This window comes from Lissotriton helveticus, chromosome 12, assembly GCF_964261635.1.
Source record: "Lissotriton helveticus chromosome 12, aLisHel1.1, whole genome shotgun sequence".
In the NCBI taxonomy this organism is placed as follows: Eukaryota; Metazoa; Chordata; class Amphibia; order Caudata; family Salamandridae; genus Lissotriton; species Lissotriton helveticus.
The window spans coordinates 726,934,524-726,955,824 of NC_136073.1; the positions used below are offsets into that span (position 1 = coordinate 726,934,524).

The 21,301-nt window shown below is 45.6% G+C and overlaps 1 protein-coding gene across 2 annotated transcripts in view; it reads left to right on the top strand.

Moving 5' to 3' along the window:
• The window catches only part of PIAS3 (protein inhibitor of activated STAT 3), a 324,307-nt gene that overhangs the window by 75,324 nt on the left and 227,682 nt on the right, over window positions 1-21,301 (top strand). For both annotated transcript variants that reach the window (XM_078670587.1, XM_078670585.1), the window contains exon 3: window positions 10,504-10,588. In XM_078670587.1, coding sequence (XP_078526713.1) covers window positions 10,504-10,588 — 85 coding nt within the window. The remainder of the gene's footprint in view (window positions 1-10,503; window positions 10,589-21,301) is intronic.

Genomic DNA, 21,301 nt, shown 5'->3' on the forward strand with positions numbered 1-21,301 from the left:
CAGTCCTCAATTCCTAATATCTATTAGTGTATTTTTGAGAATTGCTAGATTTGCTAGATCACTATATATATTTAGATCTATATGTATATACAAGAACACGGTCACTGACAGAAGTAGATGAAGGTTTGTTATGTTCAATAATGTAAAGCAGAAAAAGCCATGAAATTGACCAGTTATGGTATACAGTGCATACCATAACTCACACCACGCCATGTTTTGCTCTGTTTGTATTTATTTTTTTAGATGCCAATTAGCCAAGGGATGTGATCATCCTTTATGTCCTGTGTGATACTGGAAATGTAGTGAGTTTGCCATACCCTTCGCTCAAGACCCATGTCTTCCCGATGTTCAGTCTTCAAAGCAAGTTTTGATTTTGGGCCCTGTTATTCTGTATTTTCTTCTCTCATATTGGCACCTTTGCTGAAAAGGCTGAGGTGATGGAGGTGATGGGTATGGAAGCTTGTTGTGTTACTTTAGAGTCTGGCGTTAGCCAAGATCCATCTTATTTTTAGGGGCTTTCAGCCAGCCCTCTTCATCCATTGATCTATTCTGTTCACATTTTTCTTTGGCATCTACGGTTTAAGGCAAAATGCCAATCCACTTGAGTCCTTTTTTAACATCATTGTGAGTGACATCATTCTGTTCATTCACAAGGAGCATATCTACACACACAGTGGATCCTTTCAGTGCTCAGGACTACTGATACTCGCGCTATTCTTGAGACCAAATTATTTTTTCTTTATTTTTATTTTTCTTATTGGCGAGGACACACCACCTTTACAATGTTTTGTGAGACTATTATGGCAAAACAAAAGGCTATGCTAATGGCAAATTGCCAGGTCTAAGCCTTGGCTGTATTTTTAAACACTATGTGGATGAGAGGAATTCTGGATTTGTTTAACTGGTTTTACTTAAAATAGAACATTGCTTCCATAGCATAAAACTTAAGAAGCCATCATCATCATCATGACATCCCACCTGATCCTGTATTCTCCTCCAAAACCCCTGATATCTGTATGGGGTAAATGCTTCCATTCGATCCCACTAAAACCCTAGTCTCACCCTCCACTTAAATCATTCATTTGAGTTTCTGGGTAAAAATGTAGCAGGTGTGTTTTTCGCTTAGAATAACATCTACAATATATAAAATGTGTCTTTTGTGAGTTGTGTCCAAGTTGACATGGAGCAAAACCTTTATGCCTTCATCAGTATTCCATTTTGGTATAGTTACTTTCTTGAAAGTTCAGTTACTTGTTTGAAAAGATAAAACACATCTGCTTATTAGTTTTTCGTCCCACTAGACCTGAAGTAATTGGTGTAGGTTATCTGAAATAGTCCTATATTGGCAGTTGCATTCCACATCGGTTCATAAAGTATTTCACACAAGCAAATGTGAAAAACAAAAATTTGAACAACTCAAAACCCATTAAACTTGTGTAGTGGTAGAGAATAGATATAACTGCCTGTAGAAAACAATGTTGTTTTGAGGTATCTAGACAATTTAAAAAGCATTAACAGACAGACATACCATAGAGAATCTTCAGCTTCACTTAAAATAACAAAGAACAACGAGCGTTGGCAACTATCTTATTGTAGTAGGCTTTGTTTAGTGCCTAATTCCCTAATGACTACCCAAAGTACTGCATTGGACGAATACATTGATACTTTGCCGACAGTGTAGTTTCACGTTGTCACCTGTATGGCAAAGGTAATGGTTTATAAGTGAGGATTGAAGAGAAATCCCAATTATTGCGGTAAACTCCTAGCTGAATGTAGAGATGGTGTGAAGTGAATACGATGCTTTTAAATGTTTTGCACATACAAACTATTTTGGGAGTGTGGGCTAGTTCCACATGGTCTAGTTTTCATTCTGCGATGCTTAGAGTGAGGCGGTCATCTATTTTGGACCAGCTAGGTCTTTACCATCTTTCATTTTCAGACATTCTTAAATATTCCTTACCTTGCCAGTATTTGGCTATCTGAACAAAGGAATAAGTGCCACCTCTACTTAGTTTGTGAGTTTATAGTGATGGATCAAACTGTGCATCTTTTAATATACTCTATCAGTAGCTAAGATGCAAGTAATAGATTGATTGAAACCCTTATTCTTTGTAGTATTGCAGCCCAATAATATTTCCCAGACCCCTTTTAATTTAGGTCAGTAGATGCAAGTGGCTTAATAATGCCATGTTAAGCAGTGTATTGCACACTGTAGACAGCAAAACAAAGCATTTGGAGAAAGTCAACTGCACAAGCTGAATGTTGGCACTCTATAGCTTGTGTTGTGAGTAACAGAATCTCAGGGTACTGTGTGAGGTAGGTGCACAACAGGGATGAAGGCTGCCTCTCTAACCCCTTCCAAGTATGGTAATTAATATATGGCTCTCCCAGAAGAAAACAGTAACACACATAGTATACAGTTCATTTCTTCTTTATTATTGCTTCTGTACGTAAAGACTCAACAAAACAGCACATGTTTCTACACAGTGAGTGTGTGACCGTTGACTTCATCAGTGCTGGAAAATTAACATACACAGGTTTTAATCACGTGTATTGCTCCTTGTAATTGGCCATTCGCCAAAACACAGAAGAGTGTACAATTTCTCAGGTTACATTATGACTCAAAGTGAATAGAAACTAGTCAGAAAAGTAATCTCTGAGCATTAAAGAAACCTGGTATTAGCCAACCACCCCCAGCCCCCCTAGAAACATGGGCAACATGCCCAGCCTCATTGCATCCCAGTCCCAGGAATATTATCCCTGGGACAGTGGTCAGAGCTGATTTGCATATAGCCAGTGTCTAACCCAGGGTGGTGTGGAGTGCAAAAAAACGATGGATTTAGGCCCAGATCCTTGTACTGGGGTGAATGTATGACATTGTTCTACATTCTGTCCATCAACTGTGTTTTTTGCAATTTTCACCCCGAGTGGGCTGGGTATATGCTCAGACGTGAGTCCCAGGCTCTCCACACCACTGGAGTCAAGCTATCCAGGCTGATGAAGGCTGATCGCTAGAAACCGGTCTTTGGATGCTTGATTCCGGTCTGGGAAAGACATGGCTTGGTAGTTCGGACTGGACTGTTCCCATGAGGCACAGGGTCAGAGCTGATTTGCATATAGCCAGTGTCTAACCCAGGGTGGTGTGGAGTGCAAAAAAACGATGGATTTAGGCCCAGATCCTAGTACTGGGGTGAATGTATGACATTGTTCTACATTCTGTCCATCAACTGTGTTTTTTGCAGTGGAATCTTGCGGCAGGCCCTGGGAGATGGGGTACCAGGGGCAAACAGTTGTTGCGGAAAGGGGGCCCTACACACACAGCCCCACCCCATAAGGGGCCAGTGTCACTGGCCATGGAGAGACCCATAATAATCCTGGAGGGCAGCTGGAGTTAAAGTCTTTCAGTCTTTCTTTGCAGTGAAATCAGGTGACTTCTCCTTCCAGCTGGGAATTCTTTCGCTGTTGTTGTTCTCAGGTTCTGTGTCTTCTCATCAGTATCTCCTTTCTGAAGGGATTTTTAAGTCGGGGTGGAAAGTTCTAGAAGGCAGGCAACCCTGGCCAAACCTAGGATGCCACTTTATCACGCCACCCCTGCACCCATCCTCTTCAACAGCATTCTGGGACATTCTGATATGGAAAATTCAAGATGTCTGTGGAAAGAGCTTCCCTGAGAGCCTCAGCTCTGCTCTTAGCTGAAGCAGCTGGCTGACCCCTTTATACCAAAACTTCAGGAGTCTCCTCCTGTGTTGGACTCTAGAGGTCTGGCCTTCCTCCTTTGCTTCTGTGGGCTTAGGCTGTCCCAGCCCGGGTGCAGTGTGACAAGCTAATTAATAGATGCAGATTTCTCCCCCTTCTCCTTCCCCGGGTCAGTATACCAATCCTTGAAGAGCCAAGATGGTAGTCTCACATGTACAACATGCACACATGTGCTGTCCTGTTCCATGTAATCAAACCAGAGCCTCTTAACCTGAACACGGAACCTATCTAAACAAGCATTTGCAATGCAATAGGTCTCGCATTAGGAAAGTTTGAGCTATTGGTATTGTAAATGACAAATATTTTATTTATGTTTTGGTTTTGAAAGTAGCAAAATTAATAGCTTTGTCATTTACAATGCCAATAGTTTTAACTTTCGCAAATGTGACACCTATAGCATTTGTAATGCAATATGTGTTGTATTTACGTGACTTAGATGTATTGATATTACAAATAACAATGGCTTTTAATTTTTTTAAATAATTAGTACTTAAATAAAAGTTATTGTAATTTATAATGGCAATAGTTTAACTTTTGTAAATAACTTTTGTGAAGATTATGTTCAGTGTATTTTACTGTCACGAAAATCCAAGAACAGAAGTGAAATATTAACATCTTTTTGTGACATTTGTAATAAAGCTTGAAACATTGAGAGAACGTATTTGAACCAGTCGTTGTTGAATGGTTGCACAGATTCATGCTGTGGTGGCGCGGAGTGATGTTCTGGTGGGGATGAGTGATGCTGTGGTGTTCAGTAATGCTGTAGTAGCTCATAGTGATGTTGTGGTGCCCCTGAGTGATACTGTGGTGGTGCTGAGTGATGCTGTGGTGATGCGATAGATAGATAAGAGTGAGGGTGATAGATAGATAGAGGGAGGGCGATAGAGTGAGGGCGATAGATAGATAGTTATGTGTTTTGTGTGTGGTTGTGTGTGTAGTTGTATGTGTGTGTGGTTGTTTGTGTGTGTGGTTGTGTGTGCTGTGTTCGGGTTGTGTGTGTTGTGTTTGGGGTTGTGTGTGTTGTGTTTGGGGTTGTGTGTGGTTGAGTGTGGTTGTGTGAGTGTGTGTGGTTGTGTGTGTGCGTGTGGTGTGTGTGTGTGGTTGTGTGTGTGGTGGGTGTGTGTGGGGTTTTATGTGTGTGTGTGGGGTTGTGTGTGTGTTTGGTTGTGTGTGTGCGTTGGCTCAGCGAGACCTAAAAAAGTAGACACTACATGTAAATCGTTTTTTCCGTTTTTCAATCCGAGATAAAAAATCCAAACTCCAATTCGTGGGGTAATGTTTGCTGGGGGAAAACAGAGTACCCTTTCCTCCCTGAAAAAAATGACGAATGGTAGGATTCCATCGTTCGATACAGTTTCGAAGCACAGCACCAGAACAAGCAGCAATATCGAGAGGTGGTGGGTGAAGGGTTAAGGTGTAGGGAGAGACGGCACAGGCTGGGCAGGCTGCGATGAGCTGGTGGGAGGAGAAATGCGAGTGAGTCACGGCCTCGCGGCCGTGAAAAGTGAAGTGAATAATTAGGGGAGGAGAAATGCCAGAGGCCGGCCGAGCGCACGCTGAGGGAGCCTTTGAAGTCATGCGAGGATTAGACAACAAGGCAGGAGGCAGGCAGAAGGCTTGGGGATGTGCTCGTGCATGAGCAATACAAAATAGTAATACACCAAAAAGTAGCTGAACAAAACAAAATGCCCATGACAGAACACACAATGAGTACACTAACAACATAAAACATAACAATGGAATGGAGTGAGATCTCTGCGTGGAATTCGGGGAAGCCCCCACTTGAGATTGTAACGCAGCCCTGTGCGGTTTCCATGTTTGCAGTACATTTCCAGCAATGAAGGACTCTGTATAAACGCTGCGTGTTTGGCTGCTGCTCTTTAGCCACGCCCATGTCCCGCCAGCCTCTAAGGTGCCGACCTGGAGAGGATATGGCGCACGGGCCTGAGCTTCCGGCTTTGGAATTGGGAAGCTGCGTTTGGAAACTCCATTGAACGTCCTGTGATTTCACAAGTCACTTGCTCTCCCCGTGCCTACAAAAATGAACGTGTCCTTGTGTGATGCCTTTGGGTCGGGTTCGGGCTATGAGTAGAAGAGGGGAAGTGAGTAAACCAGAAGGAGAGGCAGGGAGGAGGTAGCAGGAAGACCGGAGGCCAGAGCGAGGCCTGGGTAGGCGCGATACTCATGCATTAATTGGATGGCTTTGCTCGGTCTGCGTCCCCTGCAGCGTGCACGAGGGAAGGAAGGCTGGCACTGGCAACCTGTCGGCTCATGTAAGCTCACAAAACACACGCATTACGAGCTCGTGGAAAGGGAAGTGACACATTAATATAGTGAGTAACAATAGGGGAAAAGGAGAGAATAAACACAGAGCGTAAGTGAGCGAGAGGAGAGGAAGACGGGGGTAAACACTGAAGTGTAAAGGAGAGGGGGGCATGAAAAGGAAGAGGATGACATGTGTCTCGGGTCTGATGCAATTATGCGAGGCAGCCTGGTTGGGGAGTGCAGGCGGGGGGGGGGGGGGCGGGGAGGCAAGCCTGTGGGAGGGAATCCTGTGGGAGGCTGATGCCTTTGATGTGAGACCAGGGGGGAGTAGAAATGCGAGTCACGGCCTGCGGCCGTGAAAAGTGAAGTGAATAATTAGGGGAGGAGAAATGCCAGAGGCCGGCCGAGCGCACGCTGAGGGAGCCTTTGAAGTCATGCGAGGATTAGACAACAAGGCAGGAGGCAGGCAGAAGGCTTGGGGATGTGCTCGTGCATGAGCAATACAAAATAGTAATACACCAAAAAGTAGCTGAACAAAACAAAATGCCCATGACAGAACACACAATGAGTACACTAACAACATAAAACATAACAATGGAATGGAGTGAGATCTCTGCGTGGAATTCGGGGAAGCCCCCACTTGAGATTGTAACACAGCCCTGTGCGGTTTCCATGTTTGCAGTACATTTCCAGCAATGAAGGACTCTGTATAAACGCTGCGTGTTTGGCTGCTGCTCTTTAGCCACGCCCATGTCCCGCCAGCCTCTAAGGTGCCGACCGGGAGAGGATATGGCGCACCGGCCTGAGCTTCCGGCTTTGGAATTGGGAAGCTGCGTTTGGAAACTCCATTGAACGTCCTGTGATTTCGCAAGTCACTTGCTCTCCCCGTGCCTACAAAAATGAACGTGTCCTTGTGTGATGCCTTTGGGTCGGGTTCGGGCTATGAGTGGAAGAGGGGAAGTGAGTAAACCAGAAGGAGAGGTGGGGAGGAGGTAGCAGGAAGACCGGAGGCCAGAGCGAGGCCTGGGTAGGCGCGATACTCGTGCATTAATTGGATTGCTTTGCTCGGTCTGCGTCCCCTGCAGCGTGCACGAGGGAAGGAAGGCTGGCACTGGCAACCTGTCGGCTCATGTAAGCTCACAAAACACACGCATTACGAGCTCGTGGAAAGGGAAGTGACGCATTAATATAGTGAGTAACAATAGGGGAAAAGGAGAGAATAAACACAGAGCGTAAGTGAGCGAGAGGAGAGGAAGACGGGTAAACACTGAAGTGTAAAGGAGAGGGGGGCATGAAAAGGAAGAGGATGACATGTGTCTCGGGTCTGATGCAATTATGCGAGGCAGCCTGGTTGGGGAGGCAAGCCTGTGGGAGGGAATCCTGTGGGAGGCTGATGCCTTTGATGTGAGACCAGGGGGGAGTAGAAATGCGAGTCACGGCCTGCGGCCGTGAAAAGTGAAGTGAATAATTAGGGGAGGAGAACTGGCAGAGGCCGGCCAAGCGCACGCTGGGGAAGCCTGTGGGAGGGAGGCTGATGCCTTTCATGTGGGGAAATGCGCGTGCTTGTGGTCACGTGAACTGTTGGAAATCTGCTTTTGGGGAGCCTTGGGTTTAAGTCTTGGTTTGAGGCATTAGACTCGCATATTCATTCCTGCGGAATGGAATAGGCGAGGCCTAAAAAGGGGACAATGGCAGATAGCATTTTCAGTCCCATATTGTGAATTTACTTTGAGTGAGGCTCACTAATAGTAAAAGCCCCAAAAAAAGGTAGTCAGATGCAAAAAATCCAGGTGGATCAAATGGACAGAAGCAGTTTGCTACAGGTATTAATTGCAGACCTTGACAGCTATCCCAAATCTTTGTCATCAGGTTACTTCCCAAAAAAAATAAAAAATTGAAATAAGTTTTGGGGCTTCGTAGGTCTCACCTTGAGAAAATCTCTCACAGACTGTATCAAAAACGTACAGTAGGCTTACCCGCCCTCCTGTTGCTTACCCTTGGTTGCCTTTTTTTATCATTGTCATTTGTTTGCTATTAAGTTAATGGCTTTCCTTCCTCTTTTTAGGTCTAAGCCTCGTCCGCACTGTTGTAAGCAGTGGCGGAGCCGAAGATTTAATGTTTTCCAGTATGGGGGCTTGAACCCGCCCCTTTTCTTCATTGGCTGGCCTCGTAAATGCTGGCCAGCCATTGGAGGAGAGGGGCGTCACTCGGTTCAGGCCCCGTCTTTAGCAGATTCGGGGGCGTGGTTTTTTGCAGTTTTTAAGACGTGACGTCATCCGTCACTCAACTGCAAATACACGCCCCCGAATCCGAAAATGGCCGTGTGTTTCTCCGAGGCATTTCTGCCTCGCCTCGGAGAAAGATGGTGGCGCTACGATGCTTCCAGCCCTCCATGCCTCAAGCAGGCCGCTCCGCGGCAACCCCTAGGCACATCCCCACTGAGGGGAGAACCCTTGCCGAGAAGCGCATCCCCGGAGACTCCTGGTACGCTAAAGCGCACCCTCTCCCGGACGTCGCGCCCCGCAAGTGAAGAGCCTTTTCCCCGCTTTGTGCCTGGCACCCCTGTATTGTTCGTGTCGTACGCCAGTGGCGTACAACAACCGCACTAGCCTTCATTGCCCCCTACGAGATGTACCGCCCTGTCCGTGTGGCCGTACGCCAGGCACCTGCCTGCAAAGTCCGCCCGCACTCCGTGTGTGCAACGTGCAGCAAGTCCGACGAGTACGTAATGTTTTTTAAATAATCACATGCAATAAAGACGGTGACTAGACCACTTTTGCTGAATTTTATGGGGTGGGCCATGAGAGTCCAAGCAATAAGTAAAGACCCTTTTAAATTCTGTATTTATCTTGTCACATTTGCTGCCCTTCAATGACAGATGTCAAACATCAGGCTTTGTCTTAAGACAAATTGCTGCTTATGTTTTTTAACTTTGGGATTGTTTTTTACAAATGTCTCTCTCGTTGCAGCCCGAGAAGTAAAATTAAAGTGAATTACGTGATAATCTTACTGAGGTGCAGAAAGTGTGAAAGAAAAGTCTGTTTGATGTAATTTTTTAACATACTACAAAAATTAAAATACCTGTAAATGAACTGAATGCACTCAGCTGTTTGGAAAGCAAAAATGAAGCACATTTCTTTGTAATTCTGAAGAGTAAAGGGAACAAATATTTTAATAGGATTGAAAGAAATCGAGACACTTATACATTTTCACTCAAACCAGATTTCCATTCATTATCCTTTGTGTGCAATATAGTTTTATCAGTGAAACTTTGTGCACATTTAGTAGTCATTTCAATAGAAAATGTCTTGTCTGTAAATGACCATACGATGCTTTAGTTACATCAAAGAATCGCCTGCACCTTGTCGATTGTGGTTCTAAAAATTTGAGAAGCAGTGGCCTAGACAGAGAATCTTAAAATTAACTTTGGCTGATGCCAGTGAAGTTATGTCAGAATATGTTTTGGCTGAAACAAAGCAAGGTGCTGAAATCGTCAGCCAGGCAGATTTGTTTTGAATCGCATGTAGATGCAGAAGTAGTGTCTTGTTTACACCCTGGTACTATTATTAAAATTGTCCTATCTTGCACTAACCTAGGCGCCAATAACTCATTCGGTCTCCAAAGCCCTAAAGGAAGACCACTTGGGGCTGCCTACGCTATAGGAGGATAGCTTGCATGTATAATCATCAGTGTTTGCCTGCAATCTAATAATATGAAATTGGGGATATCGGGCCAAAATGTAAGCAGCATATCTTGATTGCTAGACTCTTAGCTTAGAGTACCCCTGGGTAATAAGCAGAAGCAAGTTCAAATGGGAGAGAAGCTTCATGGGCATCAAATGAGCAATACATCCCTTGTCCCTCTGAATGTCTCTCAAGGTGGTATGAGGAAGAAGAAGGTGGGCATTAGTGTGTGTGCAAATATCTATAGTGCTGGTCCTAATCTACGTGCATAAATAAGTTCAGATGCTCAAAGCACAGGGGATGTTTCAAAAACGAAACCTCAACTTATAAATGCCAAACTTCAAGTTTCAGAGAAGGGGACACTAAGCTAGAAGGGTGGGGTAAATGAGGAAACCCTTAGTGGGAGAAATGTTAGATCTTGTTTTGAATGAATATAATGAGCTGATGGAGCGGGTAGAATTGAGTTCTTGACCTAGGGTTTAAAATATGTTTATTAAAAAGCGGGCTTTCAAGAAGAGCTTCAAAGCTGGTGAGAGCCCCTAAAATCTTTAACTTTTTGGCTTGGTAATGAGAGTTATCAGAAAGTATGACATTATTTACATCTAGCTTTTCTCTACATCTGACCTCCATCTGAAGGTGCACAGTACGTTTGGAAGCATCGGGAAGGGTGGTTGGTGTTGGTTTTGTGTCGTAGTTAGTTTTTGTTCATATCTCCAATTACTAGTGATACCTCTGTGAGACTGCCACACCTATCCTCCTTACAATATATCCTTTTTTTCTTGCTGTCTGGTCTTTTAAGCTTCCACAAGCAGTCAGAGGTTTGAAGAGGCGCACTTTACCTTTGCTTTGACGTCACAGCAAGTTCAACAGATTCTCACATCTCGGTAAGTACATGCCCAGTTAGTCCTACTGCTTGTAGCGGTGCCTAACCTTTTTCATTCAGTGGCATCTCTCTTCTCAAAATATCATTTTAGATCAGCTGCATGGTCCCCATGTATGGTCTCCATGTTTCGAATCCTTTCAGATACTATGCAGAAGTGTGGTCGCTGGTTTTCATGTGTGATTAGGTACCTCTGAGACTGCCTGATGAGTCACAACATGGCCGTCTTTGACTTCTCACCTCTTTGTTCCTTGTTGTTTTGTGTTAATGTGTTTTATTTTCTTGAGACTTGACCTCCTTTTACAAAGCTGAAATTTGTGAATTGTCCTTAACCCACTTGTCCACTGCAGATAGTGTGTAGGTTGGTTATTTAAAGTTTAAGGTGCCTGATGTAACTACTGAAGTTCGTTTCAGGGGAATGGACTGGTTTGGTTTTAATGTTAGTAGGCAGATGATAAAAAATGTGAACAGTATATAAAAATTATAATATCAAACTTTTTTACCTTTGCGTCAAATACACAATGCTTTTATTTGGTCCAGAGGCTGATAAGACCCACATTGCATACAAGTTTGGCCAGTGGTAGTGTTGTTAAATAACCTGAGTTATAGGGCACACTTTAAGGTTTCGTCTTTGTGCAATATATTTCAGGACTTCAGCTTGAGTTTGAAGTTATGCTCCTCCAAAGTGTTCTGTTCTGTTCAGTGAGGGTTCCTTTCGGCCTTTTCCCCTCATCATACAGGAGCGCTGTTAGCTCTAGTTCGGTTAAGATTGGTCAGGAACCATGAGGCAGTGATTCATACTTTACATTAAGCCCTACGTCAACCCCTTTGTTTCTTGCTCATGGGGGCCAGACCTCACTGTAAATTACATTTTATCTTCATTAAAAACGTACTGCTTAATAACTTATTTATTTGGATGAACTCGGGTAGTAAAACATGCTTTCCATTGAGCACTTCTTCTAGCACTTACGTACTCTTGGCACATTTGCACCAACATTATTGGTTAATTCATAATAACATTTCTTAATGAATTCTTAACTTGATTCTTATTAAATTATTCATTCTTATTACCTTGGTACTCCCTGAGAAGGGATTTTAGTCCCTTCTTTATTTTCAGTTTCACAACAGCAAAATACTACTTCAGAATAACCATCCCACCACCAGCATACAAGTCTGAGACAAAGTGGGGTCTCTTACATATATTTCATAGGTAGATTTTTCGTACACCTTTACATATAAGAAAGAAACCACAAGCCATTACGTTTCAGCAGCCTGTAAATAATCAGTATTGCTTGTAGAGAAGGATGGTGCCACATAGTTAGTATATGAGTGTAGTTAGTATTTCTTACATACAAGTGCTACCCTGTTGAAGAATCCCCTGACTCTCTCTGCTGTATTATTCTGCTTTCAGACTATGCATGTTTCATCAAATTGGCTCCTCTTTACAGATTATTCTGTACTTCTCTTTGTCACGACAATAACCATTTTTCTTTTTGTGTGTCATTGGAAATAGACTTCCCATTGGTACACTCTGTCTTTAGCCCAATCGCAACGTTTGCCCAGAACACAGCTATTATTAGAGATGCTGAAATACTCACTCTTACAATTTATCCCATCTGATAAAGTTGCCCATTCGGTCACTTGTGAGTCTCTTATGAATCGCTTGGTTTACATACACTCTGTAAGTACTTTTTCTGTTATCAAACTTATTTATGGATAAAATATACTCCATACACAAACGTCTCATCTTTGAAGAAAGTCAAGATTGAGGCCAGACAAGAGGAAATCAATGTAAAACTGTAGCACTCATGTGTCGTGGAGACCTGATACCTTGTCTGATCCAGTTATAAAAAGTTGTCTTTCACAGCACATTTCAAATCTTCCCATTTACCGATTGTTACGACTCTGGAACCTGCTGTCATAGGCCTATTCACTCCTATGTCTGTTGTTTCCTGAATAATTTACGCATTTGTTCTAGCTTGGCTGTCCGACAGTAGTGCATCATACTTGGGATAACTAGAACGTTCTTTTTATGACATCAATGCGTCACCTCCCATTTTACCCAGGCTACTTTTTCAGCCCAAATTAAATTCTATAACCTTTCATATAGCTTCGCCAATTGGTTTATCTCTATAGGAGTTGTAGACATTAAAAATCTTGGTCATGGTTTTCTTTTCAACCAGTGCAATGCACCTCTTCGGAAATATGGGCAACAGTTCCACATCAGCAAATCATGAGCTTAATGAAGCTGTTTAATCATTTCATTTCATTTCTATCTTTATTTCGATCAGTTGGATCATGAAAGATATACATCATGAATTAAAAACATTCATGATTTGATACTTATACATAAAACAGAAGTTAAAAAAGATAATTACAATATATAATATTATTGTTCAGAAATGCATTTTCCTATTTTGTACTGTACATTTTTCGATACTTAAATCCTTCTTCAGTTAATCTTAATGGCGATATCACATCTTGTTTCATCGTTTCTCCAACTGCTGTTGTGATAGAATACCTCAGTGGTGGTAGTTTGAATTGTATCGCAGGTGTGTAATAGGAATCATTTGCAGGTCATCAAGCCCTTCTGCAGTCTCACAAACACTGATACTTCATATTTGCTCCATGCCACACAGAGCTGCTTAACAGGGTCTTAATTCTGACTGAGAGCAGCATACAAAACATCTTAGTCCCATTTTGTTTGTCTGTGAAAACTTTTTTAAACCAGGTCCTTGCAAACTGCATCCAGCTGAGAGGTTATTGGGCTATTTCAGCATCCAGTGAACTCTGAGGACTCCTATAGCTTTTCGTTCAACACCAAATGTAGTCTGTGCAATGTCTTGTTTCAACACAAAAGCCCCTTACTATCACAGTGTATATATATATCACGGGGTATAAACGTATCCAGTCAATTAGAGAATATTTTAGTTAGTGTTTTGGTGTAAAGTTTCATGATCAACATTGATGATGTGGTTTGCCAAAATGGCCACTGATCTGTCTGAGATGCACTTTAAGGCATTCCAAAGTTGTCACTGTCAACCGTGTTAGTAATAAAACCCTAGTTAGCACTGCTGAAAACAAGTTTAAAAAGAAAAAGAAAAAAAACCTTAATCAATCTCCAGTGTTGAGTTCATTCATCCAAGCCTGGATCAGCGCTGATCTCTAGCTTAGTGCTTGTTGCCCATCTCCTTCTTTGTCTTCATTATCATCCCAGTGTAACATTCATTCATCAGCATGTTTTTCAAACCCACCAAGAGATTGCGGCTATATATTCTTTCACATAATCATGGGATCACTGCAGTAATCTCCATGTGACCAGTTATGCTGTCTCCTTTTTCAGGTTTCATTTCAGTTGCATGATTAATTCACCAGCTCAACCTCCTCCTCAGGTGTTAGACCTGCGCTGGCCCTGTTTTAACATTTCTGTACCTCCTTCCAGTCTTTAAATTTCAGCCCTGAATAACTTGCTTGTACCAACTTCAGTGGAAATATAAAGACCTTTAATAAATATTTTAAATACCTCACTTACTAGGGAGAATTGAGCCGAACCAATGTTCACTTGACTGGGAATTCCAGTCTTTTCCTGCCATAGTCTTCACGCGTGTGCTTTGTCTCTTGTGTGTTGTTCCTGGCTTTCTTCGCACACTCCATCCTTCCATTGCATTAGTGAAGGGTATCCCAGAGTCCTAGTCTAAATTCATCTTGGTCACCAGGTTGTTTGGTAATTAAGGTGTTATGCAGGTCTAAATCTCCAAACAACCACCAAGTGCTTTTCTTCACATTTAATGTTGAGCCCACTGTTTCTCTTTGTAACTCGCCTAGTACTAGTAGAGTGATCACATTTTGCAATCAAGACACAATTGAAATCATGATACTGCATCAACATTGTTCATCTCTTTTCCATATATTATGAGAATACAGGGCTATCATAAATGCTTGCTTTCCTTATTGCTAGCAGACTTGATGCATCCTCCTGTCTATCTGAACCCGCTCTTTCAGCCCCAGAGTGAGTATTGTTTAGGGAATAAATAATAGAGGGAAGTAGACACCACAGCAACACCTAGAGTTTTTTTTAGAATACCAAGTTTGTGGGAATGTTGACACCCTCCATCATTATCAATTATACTATTGATTTTTGGTTCCCTTTACCATGTGCAACATCATATTTTGCACCATACCAATAAATCAGGGTGGTAAAATATCCTTGTCCTTCCTGTTACTCACATATCACCTTGATGTATACCCTCTTAAAGGTTGAATAACATCATCATGCCTGTGGCTGTATATTCAGATAGCTGTAGCTTGTCAGGGACATTATAGAATTTTGTGCCTGTCTGAGTCTTTTCTCAAACGTTCCCTCCCCCCTTTTTAGGTCTCGGCAACGAGAACTATTGTCGCCGAGAAAGGTCGCAAGGGAGTACAGAGCGGTGCACGAGCCGACCAGGGTCTGTGGACGCGCACACACAAAGGCAGGCAGGCACACACCAGACACACACAGACAGACACACGCACGCACACACACACACACACACCCTCCCTCTCTGCCCACTCCCTCTCTGCCGCCCCCCCTCCTCTACCCCCACTCACCGGGCTCTTTCCCTCTGCAGCGGGTCAGTCAGGGCAGCAGGCAGGCTCGGTGTCTTCTCCGGCGATCTTCAGCTGATGTGCACGCCCACGCTGCGTCTCCTGCGCGCCCACCACGCTGTTTCGCGCCCGTTGATCCTCAGCTTGTGATTACTACTCCTTCTAACCCGGAATCTAAATTACTATTTCTTGGTTCTCTAACTCCACTCTGTTGATTCGTAACAAACTGATATTCAGCACATTTCACAGTCTCGCTTTTGCTTCTCATAAATACAATAAGAATATTTTAAGCAATGTCTACCCTTCTTTTGGTTTGTACCTATTATGCTTCGGACTATAGAATTTTAGAAAGTGTGGTGGAAGATTCCATGATATCAGTGGTGTGCACAGTGCAGAGTGAGTGTGCAGAGTGCAGAGTAGTGAGTGCAAAGTAGTGAGTGCAGAGTAGTGAGTGCAGAGTAGTGAGTAGTGAGTAGTGAGTGCAGAGTAGTGAGTAGTGAGTGCAGAGTAGTGAGTAGTGAGTGCAGAGTGCAGAGTAGTGAGTGCAGAGTAGTGATTAGTGAGTGCAGAGTAGTGAGTGGTGAGTGCAGAGTAGTGAGTAGTGAGTGCAGAGTAGTGAGTGCAGAGTAGTGAGTGCAGAGTAGTGAGTAGTGAGTGCAGAGTAGTGAGTAGTGAGTGCAGAGTAGTGAGTAGTGAGTGCAGAGTAGTGAGTGTAGAGTGCAGAGTAGTGAGTGTAGAGTGCAGATTAGTGAGTAGTGAGTGCAGGGTAGTGAGTGCAGAGTAGTGAGTAGTGAGTGCAGAGTAGTGAGTGGCGAGTGCAGAGTAGTGAGTAGTGAGTGCAGAGTAGTGAGTGCAGAGTAGTGAGTGCAGAGTAGTGAGTGCAGAATGCAGAGTAGTGAGTGCAGAGTAGTGAGTAGTGAGTGCAGAGTAGTGAGTGCAGAGTAGTGAGTGCAGAGTAGTGAGTGCAGAGTAGTGAGTGCAGAGTAGTGAGTGCAGAGTAGTGAGTGCAGAGTAGTGAGTAGTGAGTGCAGAGTAGTGAGTAGTGAGTGCAGAGTAGTGAGTAGTGAGTGCAGAGTAGTGAGTAGTGAGTGCAGAGTAGTGAGTAGTGAGTGCAGAGTGCAGAGTAGTGAGTGCAGAGTGCAGAGTAGTGAGTAGTGAGTGCAGAGTAGTGAGTGCAGAGTAGTGAGTAGTGAGTGCAGAGTAGTGAGTGCAGATTAGTGAGTAGTGAGTGCAGAGTAGTGAGTAGTGAGTGCAGAGTAGTGAGTAGTGAGTGCAGAGTAGTGAGTGCAGAGTAGTGAGTGCAGAGTGCAGAGTAGTGAGTGCAGAGTAGTGAGTAGTGAGTGCAGAGTAGTGAGTAGTGAGTGCAGAGTAGTGAGTAGTGAGTGCAGAGTAGTGAGTAGTGATTGCAGAGTGCAGAGTAGTGATTGCAGAGTGCAGAGTAGTGAGTGCAGAGTGCAGAGTAGTGAGTGCAGAGTAGTGAGTGCAGAGTAGTGAGTGCAGAGTAGTGAGTGCAGAGTAGTGAGTGCAGAGTGCAGAGTGCAGAGTAGTGAGTAGTGAGTAGTGAGTGCAGAGTGCAGAGTAGTGAGTAGTGAGTGCAGATTAGTGAGTAGTGAGTGCAGAGTAGTGAGTAGTGAGTGCAGAGTAGTGAGTGCAGAGTAGTGAGTGCAGAGTAGTGAGTAGTGAGTGCAGAGTAGTGAGTAGTGAGTGCAGAGTAGTGAGTGCAGAGTAGTGAGTAGTGAGTGCAGAGTAGTGAGTAGTGAGTGCAGAGTAGTGAGTGCAGAGTGCAGAGTAGTGAGTGCAGAGTAGTGAGTGCAGAGTAGTGAGTGCAGAGTAGTGAGTGCAGAGTAGTGAGTGCAGAGTAGTGAGTGCAGAGTGCAGAGTAGTGAGTAGTGAGTGCAGAGTAGTGAGTGCAGATTAGTGAGTAGTGAGTGCAGAGTAGTGAGTGCAGATTAGTGAGTAGTGAGTGCAGAGTAGTGAGTAGTGAGTGCAGAGTAGTGAGTGCAGAGTAGTGAGTGCAGAGTGCAGAGTAGTGAGTGCAGAGTAGTGAGTAGTGAGTGCAGAGTAGTGAGTAGTGAGTGCAGAGTAGTGAGTAGTGAGTAGTGAGTGCAGAGTAGTGAGTAGTGAGTGCAGAGTAGTGAGTAGTGATTGCAGAGTGCAGAGTAGTGAGTGCAGAGTGCAGAGTAGTGAGTGCAGAGTGCAGAGTAGTGAGTGCAGAGTAGTGAGTGCAGAGTAGTGAGTAGTGATTGCAGAGTGCAGAGTAGTGAGTGCAGAGTGCAGAGTAGTGAGTAGTGAGTGCAGAGTAGTGAGTGCAGAGTGCAGAGTAGTGAGTAGTGAGTGCAGAGTAGTGAGTGCAGATTAGTGAGTAGTGAGTGCAGAGTAGTGAGTAGTGAGTGCAGAGTAGTGAGTGCAGAGTGCAGAGTAGTGAGTGCAGAGTAGTGAGTAGTGAGTGCAGAGTAGTGAGTAGTGAGTGCAGAGTAGTGAGTAGTGAGTGCAGAGTAGTGAGTAGTGAGTGCAGAGTAGTGAGTAGTGAGTGCAGAGTAGTGAGTAGTGAGTGCAGAGTAGTGAGTAGTGAGTGCAGAGTAGTGAGTGCAGATTAGTGAGTAGTGAGTGCAGAGTAGTGAGTAGTGAGTGCAGAGTAGTGAGTGCAGAGTGCAGAGTAGTGAGTGCAGAGTAGTGAGTAGTGAGTGCAGAGTAGTGAGTAGTGATTGCAGAGTGCAGAGTAGTGATTGCAGAGTGCAGAGTAGTGAGTGCAGAGTAGTGAGTGCAGAGTAGTGAGTGCAGAGTAGTGAGTGCAGAGTAGTGAGTGCAGAGTAGTGAGTGCAGAGTGCAGAGTGCAGAGTAGTGAGTGCAGAGTAGTGAGTGCAGAGTAGTGAGTGCAGAGTAGTGAGTGCAGAGTAGTGAGTGCAGAGCGCAGAGTGCAGTGCAGTGCAGGTATGTGCAGTGCAGTGCAGGTATGTGCAGTGCAGTGCAGGTATGTGCAGTGCAGTGCAGGTATGTGCAGTGCAGTGCAGGTATGTGCAGTGCAGTGCAGGTATGTGCAGTGCAGTGCAGGTATGTGCAGTGCAGTGCAGGTGAGTGCAGTGCAGTGCAGGTGAGTGCAGTGGAGTGCAGTGCAGTGTAGGTGAGTGCAGTGCAGTGCAGGTGAGTGCAGTGCAGGTGAGTGCAGTGCAGTGCAGGTGAGTGCAGTGCAGGTGAGTGCAGTGCAGTGCAGGTGAGTGCAGTGCAGTGCAGGTGAGTGCAGTGCAGTGCAGGTGAGTGCAGTGCAGTGCAGGTGAGTGCAGTGTAGGTGAGTGCAGTGCAGTGCAGGTGAGTGCAGTGCAGGTGAGTGCAGTGCAGTGCAGGTGAGTGCAGTGCAGGTGAGTGCAGTGCAGTGCAGGTGAGTGCAGTGCAGTGCAGGTGATTGCAGTGCAGTGCAGGTGAGTGCAGGCGAGTGCAGGTGAGTGCAGTGCAGTGGAGTGCAGTGCAGTGCAGGTGAGTGCAGTGCAGGTGAGTGCAGTGCAGGTGAGTGCAGTGCAGGTGAGTGCAGTGCAGGTGAGTGCAGTGCAGTGCAGGTGAGTGCAGTGCAGGTGAGTGCAGTGCAGTGCAGTGCAGTGCAGTGCAGTGCAGGTGAGTGCAGTGCAGTGCAGTGCAGGTGAGTGCAGTGCAGGTCAGTGCAGGTGAGTGCAGTGCAGGTGAGTGCAGTGCAGGTCAGTGCAGGTGAGTGCAGTGCAGGTGAGTGCAGTGCAGTGCAGGTGAGTGCAGTGCAGTGCAGGTGAGTGCAGTGCAGGTGAGTGCAGTGCAGGTGAGTGCAGTGCAGGTGAGTGCAGTGCAGGTGTGTGCAGTGCAGGTGAGTGCAGTGCAGTGCAGGTGAGTGCAGTGCAGGTGAGTGCAGTGCAGGTGAGTGCAGTGCAGTGCAGGTGAGTGCAGTGCAGTGCAGGTGAGTGCAGTGCAGTGGAGTGCAGGTGAGTGCAGTGCAGGGCAGGTGAGTGCAGTGCAGTGCAGGTGAGTGCAGTGCAGGTGAGTGCAGTGAGTGCAGTGCAGGTGAGTGCAGTGCGTGCAGTGCAGGTGAGTGCAGTGCAGGTGAGTGCAGTGCGTGCAGTGCAGGTGAGTGTAGTGCAGTGCAGGTGAGTGCAGGTGAGTGCAGTGCAGGTGAGTGCAGTGCAGGTGAGTGCAGTGCAGGTCAGTGCAGGTGAGTGCAGTGCAGGTCAGTGCAGTGCAGGTCAGTGCAGGTGAGTGCAGTGCAGTGCAGGTGAGTGCAGTGCAGTGCAGGTGAGTGCAGTGCAGTGCAGGTGAGTGCAGTGCAGTGCAGGTGAGTGCAGTGCAGGTGAGTGCAGTGCAGGTGAGTGCAGTGCAGGTGAGTGCAGTGCAGGTGAGTGCAGTGCAGGTGAGTGCAGTGCAGTGCAGGTGAGTGCAGTGCAGGTGAGTGCAGTGCAGGTGAGTGTAGTGCAGTGCAGGTGAGTGCAGTGCAGGTGAGTGCAGTGCAGTGCAGGTGAGTGCAGTGCAGTGCAGGGCAGGTGAGTGCAGTGCAGGGCAGGTGAGTGCAGGTGAGTGCAGTGCAGGTGAGTGCAGTGAGTGCAGTGCAGGTGAGTGCAGTGTAGGTGAGTGCAGTGCAGGTGAGTGCAGTGCGTGCAGTGCAGGTGAGTGTAGTGCAGTGCAGGTGAGTGCAGTGCAGGTGAGTGCAGGTGAGTGCAGTGCAGGTGAGTGCAGTGCAAGTGAGTGCAGTGCAGTGCAGGTGAGTGCAGTGCAGGTGAGTGCAGTGCAGGTGAGTGCAGTGCAGGTGAGTGCAGTGCAGGCGAGTGCAGTGCGTGCAGGTGAGTGCAGTGCAGTGCAGGTGAGTGCAGTGCAGGTGAGTGCGGTGCAGGTGAGTGCAGTGCAGTGCAGGTCAGTGCAGGTGAGTGCAGTGCAGTGCAGGTGAGTGCAGTGCAGGTGAGTGCAGTGCAGTGCAGGTGAGTGCAGTGCAGGTGAGTGCAGTGCAGTGCAGGTGAGTGCAGTGCAGTGCAGGTGAGTGCAGTGCGGGTGAGTGCAGTGCAGGTGAGTGCAGTGCAGTGCAGGTGAGTGCAGTGCAGTGCAGGTGAGTGCAGTGCAGGTGAGTGCAGTGCAGTGCAGGTGAGTGCAGTGCAGGTGAGTGCAGTGCAGGTGAGTGCAGTGCAGTGCAAGTGAGTGCAGTGCAAGTGAGTGCAGTGCAGTGCAGTGCAGTGCAGTGCAGGTGAGTGCAGTGCAGGTGAGTGCAGTGCAGGTGAGTGCAGTGCAGGTGAGTGCAGGTGAGTGCAGTGCAGGTGAGTGCAGGGCAGTGCAGGTGCGTGCAGTGCAGTGCAGGTGAGTGCAGTGCAGTGCAGTGCAGGTGAGTGCAGTGCAGGTGAGTGCAGTTGAGTGTAGTGCAGTGCAGTTGAGTGCAGTGCAGTGCAGGTGAGTGCAGTTGAGTGCAGTTGAGTGCAGTGCAGGTGAGTGCAGTGCGTGCAGTGCAGGTGAGTGCAGTGCAGGTGAGTGCAGTGCGTGCAGTGCAGGTGAGTGTAGTGCAGTGCAGGTGAGTGCAGTGCAGGTGAGTGCAGGTGAGTGCAGTTGAGTGCAGTGCAGGTGAGTGCAGTGCTGGTGAGTGCAGTTGAGTGCAGTGCAGGTGAGTGCAGTTGAGTGCAGAGTGGTGTGTATTGACAATGTAAATGACAATGCCATTTATTTATGATTTAAAGAAAAAAAAATGTCATGAGCAATGCCAATAGCTCTACCTTTAATGATGCCGAGACCATTGCATTGTAAATGCTTGTTGTATTTACTGTTCCAGTCCCTCAATTATCTCAATATTATTATTGACTTTAAGGCTTTTCTAGTTTATCTGTAGGTCACCTTCCTTCCCTCTCATGAAGAATTTTGCTGCTGATGTTTGGTATATTACTTTTAAACTGACAGTTTGTGTGTATATTCAACGTCACAATGCCAAACAATCTTTATTCGGTTGCATCAACCATAAATGATGAACACAATACATCAAAAATTATTAAAATGAAAATACAGTAATGGATTAAAATTCATTTAATCAAAAATGAATTTAGAAATCATGAGCACACCCATGGCACCAAGTCAGCTAATTCCGGCCCCAGCACATTAACTATACATGCATACCAGTGTACTTCCTCAACAAAGTATTTAAAGACCT